The 12,000-nt window shown below is 50.8% G+C and overlaps 1 protein-coding gene across 5 annotated transcripts in view; it reads left to right on the forward strand.

Annotated features, from left to right (window-relative positions):
- The window catches only part of Zmiz1 (zinc finger MIZ-type containing 1), a 201,262-nt gene that overhangs the window by 166,199 nt on the left and 23,063 nt on the right, over window positions 1-12,000 (forward strand). For all 5 annotated transcript variants that reach the window (XM_055612239.1, XM_055612236.1, XM_055612235.1 and 2 more), the window contains one exon: window positions 4,570-4,714. In XM_055612239.1, the coding sequence (XP_055468214.1) occupies window positions 4,570-4,714 (145 nt within the window). The remainder of the gene's footprint in view (window positions 1-4,569; window positions 4,715-12,000) is intronic.

The following is a 12,000-nucleotide window of genomic DNA, read 5'->3' on the forward strand; positions in this document are numbered from 1 at the left end:
AGTACCACTGCCATAGAAGAACCTAGTTATGTCCTTGGGGACACAGGGGAGCAGAAACACCTTTCTTCGGGGATAACAGATGTCTTTGTGTCGGCCAAAGAGGCACAGCTGCACCTGGATGGAAACTGGCCTTCACTTCCTATCTCACAGCAGGACACTGGCTGTTTTTCCTCTGCCCCTTGGCAGCTCAGGGAGGAAGGAGGAACAGGGCCGAATGCAGAGCCTGTGTTGAATGAGCAGATGGCTTCATCATCTGCCCCGAGGCCTCCATCTACCCACACATGTCTCCCATAAGTGTCTGGAGCTCAGACCCACACAGGACACTGGCTCTGCACTCTGCCCTGGGATCAGAAGTGGACAGACACACCAAGGCCCCAGAGCCTTCCTTATTGTCACTCTCAACTATGGGGGCTGATGCTGATCACCGCCTGATGAGCGCAACGTCGCTGACCGTGTGCCTATAGTCTTCCTGCACTTCAGAGCGGTGACTCAGACCATCCTCACTCGCAGCCACCCTGCGACCTTGCCTAGGTGTCACACAGTGGGGGTCTGGTCCCTCAGCGTGTGTCTCCCACTGGTCAAACGGTGAGTGCTGAGTTGCTAGGGCTGCCTTTCTTCAATTGACATGCATTATGAAATCTTTGGCCCTCCAACCCCATTCCCATCCTACCATCTTCCTGGCTTCTACTTGCACTCACCTGGAGACACGATGCATATCATCTGCTCTGTGGAGCAGACATGTCCACCTTATAGGTTAAAAATGAGCCCTAAGCTGACACATAACCCATGTGGTATCTTGTAACTAGAAACAACAGGACTTGAGGGCCAGTGCTCCCAGCTACTGTTCCCCACTAGTACCCACTGGGGCCTGCCTGAGCACCTTAGAAGGGACTACAGGCCTTCCCCGGGAAGCCACCATCAGAGAAGCACAATGTTGCAAGGGAGGACTTGCAAACAGAAACATTTTCTGGCCAGAAGCCAAAAGGCCTGACTGTCGTGGTCTGTTGGACTGACATCTGGAGAGGGGCCTGGAACCTGCTGAGCAAAATAGGCTCTAGAATGAGGAAATGAGAGACTGTCTTCCATTTCCAAGCCACTCCCCTGGCTGCAGTGAGCAGGGTGTATTTGCAGGAATCTCAGGGCTGCTCCAGCAACCCTCCACAAGGCTGCACAAAGCCTGCTGTCTGCTGTTTTAAGCACTCTGTTGGTGTCAGTGTCATGAAAACATCATAATGAACCTGAAGAGTAGGCATTAGTGTTATACCCACTGACCGATAAAGGCCTAGAGAGAACAAATGATTGCTTAGCTAAAAATCGCCTAGATGTCAGGTAGGACTGTTTTGATCCCAGATTGTTCTTTGTCCCTTGCCCTGAATACAGCTGACCCCTTAGATCTATCCGGGGTGTCTCCTAGCTTGCTGGCTTTTACAGAGGATCTTACCTAGTGTATGAAGCTCCCCACTCAGTAGGTATTCAGCATCTGTTTGTCAAACTAATATAGATCCTTGGGCACCTAAGGTGACAACGGGTTGAAATGGAGTCTACTAATAAAATGCCAGTTAGTATTTGTGGACACATGCCTTTAATCTCAGCACTGAGGAGAGAGAGGCAGGCGGAATTTAAATATGAGGCCACTGTGCTCTACATAGCGAGTAGTAGGTCAGTCGGAGCTACACAGTGACATTCTGCCTCAAAATGTCCAATGGATCACTTTCTTTAAATTAGGAACATTTATTTGTATGTGTATTCATGTGCATGTATGTGTTCGTGTGACACACAAATTACACACGAGGAGGTCAGAAGACAATATGCATGAGTTGATTCTCCTTCCAACACATGGGCCTCAAAGATGGAACTCAAGTTGTCAACCCCTGAGCCATCTTGCCAGCCCTCCTTTGATCACTTTAGATGTGTTGGGTTATGTGTGTTTGTATACCATTTTGAGAAGTCGTTTGAAATCTGGGTTGAGTAGGCAGCTGGGCTCAAAAGTAGTTCCCACAGCTCCATGATGAGGTTAGATAGAAGGGCACCTGGTGCAGAGTTCTGTTGAGCTAGTGAGGAAACTGGTTCGCTCCAATCTGAGAGACCAGACTCTGTGCTTGGATGTTGTGCAGAGCCTGCCCCAGGTAGGCCATCAAGGAAGGGACCTATAGGGATGGTTCCTGGAGTACTATGTACAAGAGACAAGTTTGCAGCTTGATATGCTCTGCCCCCAGTATAGTCAAACCCTGCCACAGTGCCATCTGGAGCAGAGGAAGCAGTGGGTGCCGCTGTAATCCTGCCCCTGAGTGTCCAGTCTTAGACCACATGCCTCCGGGGACCCTGCTTCTAGTTGTCATTGATCTGAGGGTGTAGTCATGTGTGTGTATGAGTGTGTATCTAAGGATAAGACAAGGGCCAGCCGTGTTGGCTGGCTGGACAGCTGATGGAGCACTTTTGACCTATCTACCACAGAGAACAGTACAAGCTATGACCAGAAATGTCTCTGCTACCCATCCTGGGTGTCACCTAGTACACAGGTTGAAGCCAGTGTGGAGACAAGCAGACAAGATTTGCCTTAGGGAAGCAGGTAGGCCTTCCCAGATCAAAGTATGCTTGACCCCATCTGCTTGGGTCATTCAATCCCCATGGGCTTCTGCCTGGCCTGTCTTTAAACAGACCCATACTCCCTTTTTGGCTGCACATATTCATGTGGTGTTTGTCTCCAAATAGCTCCTGTTAGTTTGCACCCCCACAAACATCCGCATTGCTTATGCCCATTATGAGTAGACTGCTGTCAACCTCTATGCTCCCCAGGCTCTCAGCCAACATAGGGAGACAGGGGTCCTCACCACCGCCCCTCTTGCCCCCTTGGTCACAGGATTGAGGCCTTCCAGGCATGTGAAGATGTAGCTAACACATATCACACCAGCTGCCTTCCCTTTCCCGTGGCCAATCCTATACCTTTACTCCACTGGGGACAGGTAGACAAGCCTGTTCTTCACAGGTAGGACAGCCTGTGGACACCAAGGAAAGCCCCGAGTCCCACAATGGCTAAGATAGAGAGGCAGGTTGCAAGCAGCCCATCTGCATCCGTCCTTTGTGCTGGCAGTCAGCCTCCTTAGAGCTGCAACCATTTGGGCTTCGTGCTTGGCGTGCAAATGAGCTTCCAGATGTGTGGTCCCCTGTGCAAGAAGCACAGCCAGGGCCTGGGGAAGAATGGAGCAATCTGAAAACACACTTGTGCCTGAGCCAGTCTCTCTGGAGAGTCAGCTTTCCCTCATGCCATGTCTGGTGTGTGCTGGGCCCCCACTAGGAGCCTCACCAGCTTCCCAGCATTCTTGTCCCTGTGCTGGTGACAGCGAGGGCACCCACAGAGAAGGGCAAGGCACATCAGCATGTTTCCTGCCTCTAAGGGAGAAACAGGTGCCCTCACAAGGGCTTCAGCCTCCCTTCCCTCCTTGGTCAGGCACTTTTGTGCACCAGCATGTTGAGCAAGCACCTGGCAGCCCCAGTGAGACCCATCGGAGCTGTGGGCTGAGGGGGCACCTGCACAGGGCCTGGCAGTTTGAAATACCCAGTACTCTTGGTCATTGTGTTTGGGCACATTCCTCCAGTGCCGGCAGTGGTGACTTCAGGTTTCTTGCTTGAATGGGAAGAGCCAGGAGATGAAGGCCAATGGGGTTTGGGACCTGCTGAAAGCATTTTACTTCCTGTAGGGTTTCTTCCAGGGCAGGGCCATTGTCTCTACTCTCCACTCTCTGGCTTTGATTACTCTGAGTGACTTCCCATGCCTGAGCCACAGGATAAAAATCTGCACCCCTCTTTATCTATCTTCCAGGCAATCTGAGGCTTAGAGGGAATTTGTTAGCTTCTTAGGGTCACACAGAGAGGTGGTGACAAGCCCAGCCTTACCATGTCTCCTCCCTAAACTTGACTGGATCCTGGAAAGACCTTATGGAGACTTTCAGTCCCTAGTGGCTACACTGGGGTGATGAGAGGAAAACTTTCCCCAGCATCGGTTCACTGGAGACTCAGGCTGGTAGCAGAGAGTTTTGCACATGCCGCCTTGGCCATCTTTAGGGTGTCTGTGTGTGTGAGAGAGAGAGAGAAAAAGAGAGAGGAGCTGGTGCATACTCAACAGTTCTGGATGGGAGTTTCAGAGAGTTCAGTGATTGTTCCTGAAGCCTCAGCAACTCCGAAAAAGGAGTAAGTAGGGTCTGCAACTTACAGTTTCTAACAGGCCCGTAGTGAGAAGCCAGGTAGCATTAAATGTTCTGAGAATGGGGTAACGGGGTTTGCTGGAAGTCTGTCGGGGACAGCAGTGCCTATCCTGATCCAAGGCCACTGTTGGCCCTTTTCTTTCAGCTCACCCTGACTTAGCTCCATCCCTATACCCTCCTCTTCATTGTCTGGACTCTCAATCTGGTGGTCATTCCAACTGGCCCTTCTAGTGGATTATTGGCATAGATGATTTTTATTTCTTCTTCAAGAGCATCAGCCCATTTCATACTTTAAAACACTGAGGCCTCTGGGAACAGTGCAGAGGAGGCTTGAGTGTGCCCACTGACCATCTGGCCTTTCTTGCAGCCCTGCTGTCCTCCTGGTGTGAAGAACTTGGCCGTCTGCTGCTACTCCGACATCAGAAGAGCCGCCAGAACGATCCCCCTGGGAAACTCCCCATGCAGCCCCCCCTCAACTCCATGAGCTCCATGAAACCCACTCTGTCGCACAGGTGAGCATCCATGTGCCTTCAGGGATGGACTGCCCTGGGCAGGCACGGAGCATCTCTATCTTCCTGGTGCCTGGGGTCTGCTTGAAAACCTCCTGTGGTGCAAGGCCTGGGGGTGGGGCCTCTGAGAAGCAGTTGGCCTTTAAATCCTCCCAAATGATGTGGCTTCTTTCCATCAGGCAAGAATGGGAGGGCTGGTTTTTCCTGACCTGCCACTTTGTCCTTCAGATACCCAGCTTCTAGTACAGCAATAAGAACTGTGAGTTCAGAGTCTTCCTCTATCCAAAGCAGGCACTTTGACACTCTCAGGGAAACCAAGTAGGTCTCAGGACCCCCTTCCCCCCTCCCCCCACCCAGGGCTGGTGATCCCTTCTCAATGAGGAGCAGGACCAGGCTACACCCATCATACTGGAGCAAGTGAAACTGAGCTGGGTCTGCCAAAACCCTGGATTCTAGGCAGGAACAGGCTTGCTAGGGGCTGCCAAGCACCTAGGAACTGGCTAGGCTGCCCTGCACCCGGCTCAGAAAAGCACATGGTGAGACTGGCAATTCCCTGTTAATTATCTCGCAGGCGCCTTGCTGAGCTGATGCTCTGAGTATTCTGTGGGCTGACCCTGCAACAACAGGGCCCGTCATGCTGTCTGCACTCCCCTTGTGGGTCCTCGCTAATGACTGGGGCCTCTGCAGTCAGCTCAGCTCTCATTATCCTCCCTGGCCAAGAGATTCACAACCCAGAACAGGCTGTAGTCAGTTCTGGATTGCACAGTCCAGGCGCTGCCAGAACTCAGTGTCAACCTTGCCTTCTAAATCGAATTAACTGTCGGAACCAGAGAGGACCTCAGCGCTCATCAAAGCCAAGTGTCCTGCCTGGCCGGGATGACCAGCTGTGTGTTTACCTGCCATGATCAGGAGCATTTCAGAACACAGCAAGCCCTTATCATCCAGTACTCTGCCTCCTGTGACAGTGTTTCCTAAGGCTCATGGCCTAGGCAGCTGTATGCAGTGGGTCTTATAAGGCATTTAGCATGAGGACCCTGCCCAAAACTGCCCACCTTACTTCTCTGATGACTACCTCCCCCTCATAGGCATTGCAGCCTCAAGAACACCTAGCACGTTCAGGAGAGTAGGGATGTCACCTTAGTTCAGAACCATTGATCTAGAGAGGCAAACCTGCTTCCTTCTACCTCCTGCCTCTTCTCCCTGCTCAGGCTGTGGGGAAATAGGGTTTTGGCAATTGATCTGATGATGGTTTAGCTTGACAGTTCTGTTTGGTGTTTGGAGGCAGAGTCCCCCTCTGTGACACAGGCTGATCTCCAACTCCTGATCCTCCTACATCGGACTGTGTGTGTGTGTGTGTGTGTGTGTGTGTGTGTGTGTGTGTGTGTGTCTGTGTGTCTGTGTGTGCCATCACACTCAGCTGTGTCTTGCTAATTCTGCCCAGCCCTCTTCAAAACCATCCTAACTCTCATCACCCCATTAACACGATCCTCCTAACATTCTTGCCTACGTCATTTCACTGGAGGTGAGGGTGATGATGGAAATGGACTGGAGTGCTGTGGCTTCCCACTGTCTCACTTGTCTCAGACCTGCTCGGCCATGGCTATTCCACCCACCTGGTTGGTGGCAGGTTTTAACTCCAGCCAGTTCTTTGCTAGGTCTTCATCAAGTTGAGCTCATATGGATTATTGTCATTAAACAAAGGCAAGGAGTCTCTTAACTTAGAAGCTGAATCTACCAGCAGAAGAGGAAGGCTCCTGGGCCAAAGAGGGAAGCCTGGGTCCTAAGCCTAGGAGGAGAGTTGGGGCTGGTGTTGGAGGGTTCCTAAAGGTATCTAACCATGAGGGATCCAAGGCTGAGGAGAGGCCATCTGCACTCTGTGACCTCACACTGGCTTTGTCTAAAAGCACTGTGTGAAAAGCCACTAGCCAGCACTCAGGGTCCTGGGCCCTCGGCTACCATGGCAGGTTCAGGGCCTTGAGGGTCCATCAGGATAATAAATAATGCAAAGCAGGTGGTCTGCAAGCTTAGGAAGCATGTATTCTGTGGCCTCTGGTGACCTTTCAGAGACTGGCTGGGGGAGCTGGGAACTGGCTGAGTATTGCCTGGGGTTGAGGGAGATCAGTTGAACCAAGTGAAGGCGCCTCTTGGGAGCATAGCAAAGTTACAGAACTTAGAAGAAGCTAAACCCCACCCAAAATGGGAAATTGAGTTGCCCAAGACAAGACAGCTGACAGAGTTGAAGCAGTGCACAGAAAAGCATGTTCAAGGGTAGTGAGGGAATAGCTCTTTGCTGGTTTTGAGGGTTCAGAAACAGTCCATGGCCTTCTGTGATCCATGGCTTACCCTAGGTAGTTACCATAATGCTGCCACATTATGGCAAGGCAGCTGCTGAACAATGGCCAGCACCTGACCCTACCGTGGTGAGAATACTCAGTAACAAGTAACCAGGAGTTGACTGGCCTTTCCTTGTAACCTTCATGCATGTTCCTGTGGGAGAAATCTCTCATTTCCAGGGGAAGCAGGGAGGGCTCCAGCATCTGTTAAACCTCTAATGTAAATTCCTAAACATGGAAGCATAGTGGAAGAGAGATCAAGTCTTTGCAATTGAGAAACTGACTCTGGTATCTTCAAAGAGGCTATTGTCTCCTTCCTAAGAATGGAGGACAGTACGTATGCTGGAAGTCTAGAATGTGGCACACAGAGGAGCTTTGGGTTTACAGACTCTGGGTCCAAAACTAAAGGCTCTGAGGACAACCGGGGGGGGGGGGGGGAGAGGAACCAGAGAGCTGGAAACCCTGCCTACACCCAGAGGTCGGCAGGGCCCCTGGGGACTGCAGTATTTCCATGGCTCAGGTCATTGTTTTATCCAGTGCAAGCCATAACAACGTGGTAGCGCCCCAGTGTGAAGCCACAAGTTGGGGCCCATGTTCTTTCCCCTTGGACTGTGCTGTGCCTCCAAGCAAAGCCTTTGACCTCTCTGAGCTACTGAAGTCCCAAAGAGACATGAGAAAAATGTAGAGAGGAGCCAGGGTGCTCTGAAAGCACTTGCTTTGTGAGTATAGCTGTAACCCTGTTAAGAATATGAACTAACTGTAGCCTGTAAAAGTCCTATGCTCCTGTTTTAGCTTCGCCATTGACTATACCAAGGTCATCTTCCACTTAGCAAAGAGCCACAGAAACATCTTACATACCCCACCCCCATAACTCCAAGATGGAAGCTGGGAGGTTCCTGGAGGATCTAGCCATTGCCAGGGCAGAAGGACAACTTCAGCATCGCTGAGGTGTTCTGGATTTCATCCCAACAACTTCTGCTTCCTCATCTAGGATTTTAATGAGTGATTTAAAAAGCCGTTTGTGACTAGCACATTGTCTCTATGCAAATCAGTGTTGCAAAGCTAATTAAGAGTCTAATAAATCTTGTTTATCTATTAATTTGATTACAATCAAAGCCACTGGAGCCTCTGAGATCAAGGGTAATCTCGATACTCCTTCAGGGGCATCGATTTGTTACGTCCAAAGAGAGGCCCTGGTGTGCTAGATAGAGACATAGTGTGAGAGGGGCACCAGTTTCTGACCCCCAGTTTCCTCATCTGTAGGAAGAATAGCAGTACCAAGTGTGGTACTGCTTGTACCCCAGGATCCCCAGGGACCTGTGTGTGCCCCCAAACAATAGCCTGACAGGCTCTTCGCTGTCCGCTAGAGGATAAGATGTATGAAAACAGCCCCTTTAGAGCAGGCAGAGGGTATGGATCAAGGCCCTGGGTTCAATTGCCAGCACTCAGAAAGCAAAGCCAAAGGTACTACCTTCTACCCACAGTCCCAGCACAGGGGTGGCTGGGGTAGCAGGGTTGAAAATCCAAGGCCAACTATGGGTTACATAGTGAGACCCTGTCTCAAAACAAAAGGAAAAATACTGAACTCTCATACATAGTTCCTTTTTGCACATCTGTACCAGGCTCCGTTGGTAGTAGGCCCTTCTTGCCCTCAGAAAATTGTTTTTTAAAAAAAGAAAGCAAAAAGTGCCATCGAGGTAGCCCAGTGGATGGAGGCACCTACCATCAACCCTGAGAACTAGATTGTTTGATCTCTTGGAACCAACACAGTGGAAGGAGAGAACCAACTCCTACAATTTGTCCTCCGATTTCTGCGTATGTACTGTGGCATACATCTTCCTATATATGCGTACACACACAAAAGAAGTTGGTTTTTGTTTTTTTTTTTTTTTCCAAGTCTTCCAAGATAGCTCTGGCTGACCTGGAAGCCACTATGCAAACCAGGTTAGCCTCTAACTCATAGACGTCCATCTGCCTTTGCCCCCCGAGTGCTAGAGCTAACACTCTGCACTACTCCACTGCCTATAAATTTGGAGGGGAGGGAACATTTCCAGACAGGGTTTCTCAAAACCCTGTGTGTAGCTTTGGCTGTCCTGGACATGCTTTGTAGACCAGGCTGGCCTTGAACTCACAGAGATATGCCTGCCTCTGCCTCCCTGAGTGCTGGAATTACAAGCTACAATTTTATTTTTTTTCTTAAGAAAAGCCCAGAGGAGAAAGCTGGGGTGCCACAGCTGGTCACTGAGACTCCAGAGTTCCATCCTGGCTTCCTGCTGGGCAATGCTTACACCCTCACCCAAAGGCCTTGGGATGTATTTCCCAGAGCCCATGCCCCCACACACATACGTTTTGTCACTTGGTCCCTTCCCACCCCAGGCAGCCCCTTTTTCCTGCTTCCGCAAGAGCTTGGTTTGTCCTTGATTTTGGACACAGGGCAGGGGTAGAGGTGAGAGCCCAGGCAGAGGTGATACATCACTGGGCAGATACTGTGGGTGCCCGCAGGCTTGAGAGCCCTTAGACAACCATGTGTCACAGTGTGCTGGTGGCTGCCGCTTCCGCTGTCAGGCCGAGGCCACCCTCCTGTGCCTCTCACTTGCTTCTCCAGTGTGCACCCAGCAGCCCACAGGTCCTGTGCACATTAAGAACATGGCTACCTTTGCTCTGGGACAAGGAGCCTGCTAGCCAGGCAGTGGAGTGCCCCCTTTGGGAATGCTGGCTCAATTTGTTTCCCATTGGTTGTGGGTGGAACAGGAAGAGGCTGATTTCCTCCCACAAGGCCCAGCTGTGGTGCTGAAGGTAGTAGGGGCCTTAGATGCAGTAGCCTGGGAACCAAGGTGGTGAGAGACAGGGGCCCTCGTGAACCTGTCCAGCTGCCATGTTACCCTGGCCTGGAAGGGGGTAGGAAGTTTGTGAAGCAGTTCTGAGGAGAGGGGTATGGTGGGGGAAAGACAGACTTTTGCCTCGAGTCACTTGAGATCTCGTGTCTGTCCAGCACATACCTGTCCACAGGGGTCTCCTCTCTTTTGTGAAAACATCTTCCAGCCAGGCCCCTTGCCTTGTGCCAGCTGTGGCTCAGCCCTTCCCTGGAGATGCCCCTTCTAGCCTGGCCTGAAGCTCCACTTTCTCAGGCTCCCCTTAGTCCCCAATCAGCCCCTGTGCTACTGGGCCCTGTTCTGTCTAGTCAGCAATGCCCTGTTCTTTCACCATTCTAACTCTCTCTTTCCCCTTGATCTCCAAAAAAAAAAAAAAAAAAAAAAAAAAATGAGCCTGTGTCACTTCAAGGGCACTTCTTTTTCCTCTTGGCATATGTCCTGCTCAGCCCCCAAGGCCTGTGCTCATAATCAGGTACTTGACTGAGCCTTTTGGTGCTGATTCTCAGTCCGCTGTGGCAGTTACATTGAGAGAACAGTATTCATTTGCACTATGGGCTGCTGTGTTCTGTGTTGTTTAGTTTGAACTTAGGGTTTTGTTTTTGTCTTTGTTTTGAGACAGCCCAGTCTAGGCTCAAACTTTTTATATAAGCCAAGGATGACTTTGAACCTCTGATTCTTCTGTCTGAGGGTGTTTGTAGATGTTTATCTCTAGGCTGTTCTTGCAGTGCTGGAGATCAAAGCCCTGGCTTCGTGCATGCTAGGCAACCATTCTCGCTACTGGACATCAGTACCCACTTCTGTGTTTGGGGAATGCATGAAGGCAGGCTCTCAGGATCTTCTCACAAATACAAGTGTGGGAACTTGCCCCAAAAGACACCTGTGGGGAGAGCTAGTGAGGGGCAGGTCCAGGACTCCTTTCCAGGCAGCAGGGATCTAGAACACCTTGAGGTAGAGTTACTCTGTGACCACCATGAAAGACGAGATCAGAGGCTACATAACTCAGTCACTATGGCCTAGAAAATACAGGTTTTGCTCTGTGGCGCTTTTCCCTGCTCAGGACTAGTTCAAGGTCCGGCCTCCGGCTGGCTTGTTTGTCCATTGGCCTTTAATGCACTTTGTCCCACAGACATGCTGCATTCATCAAGATACTAGTCAAATGTGTAATAATATAATGAAGTGAAATGTGAAAAATACGTAAAAGACAGGGCTGGGTCCTTTTCTATATTATGAGAAATGGGAAGGCTTGCCAAAGAGGTGACTTTCCAGAGAAGCAGGAAGTGAGCACAGAGCGGTGGAGGTAGAACACCTCTCCACCAGAGGAGAGGCGTCACAGATGATGTTCTCCTGCTCTGGCGCACAGGTATGGTGTTTTATGGCTCTCACTGAGAAAGTGCAGGTGAATTTACAGCGGGGCTAGGGACCCTGGCAAGCCTCAAGGCTGGAAATCACACCATACCACCCTGACTGCTTCCTGTAAACCTGAGACTGGAGTAGAGGATGTAGATTCCTGGGTTCTAATCTGTGTGGGCTCCTTGGAAAGGGGTCCCTGTACCAGGTAGCCAGTGCGGAGATGGGATGAGGAGATGTGGTGCAAGCTTGGGGACAAGCTGGTAGGACAGGTCATTCTGGAGTAAATTTGGACTTTACCCAGTAAACACTGGAGGCTGATGGTGCTGACTTGTAGGCATGGGAAGGTATCTGCCAGGCAGCGATATGCACAGGACTTGGGGGTTGGGGGGTGAGGCACCCAGCCAGGCTTGGTTGTGGGCCCAGAGGAAGGGTGACAGGGTGATCTAAGCCTAAATTCCAAAAGCCAGGTCAGTGGGACTCAGTAGCTAGTTTGGCATGAGGTGCTAAGAGCAAAGATGAAAGCAAGATTCCACCATAGACCCTTCTAGCCTCTGTAAAGTTGGAACCAGGCTGTCTCCAGTGGAAACAATGCCAAGGTCCTGGCTGTTTCTGGAGGGTCAGGAGCAATCAGCATACCTGAAGAGGGGGCTTAGAGTGAGCTTTAAGGTCACACTGGTTTCTTCACTGCATAGCTGCTGGACTGTGGGCCCAGTTAGAGCAGCTACCACAGGGA

The sequence above is a fragment of the Psammomys obesus genome, unplaced genomic scaffold (assembly GCF_907164565.1).
Source record: "Psammomys obesus unplaced genomic scaffold, mPsaObe1.curated_primary_1811, whole genome shotgun sequence".
In the NCBI taxonomy this organism is placed as follows: Eukaryota; Metazoa; Chordata; class Mammalia; order Rodentia; family Muridae; genus Psammomys; species Psammomys obesus.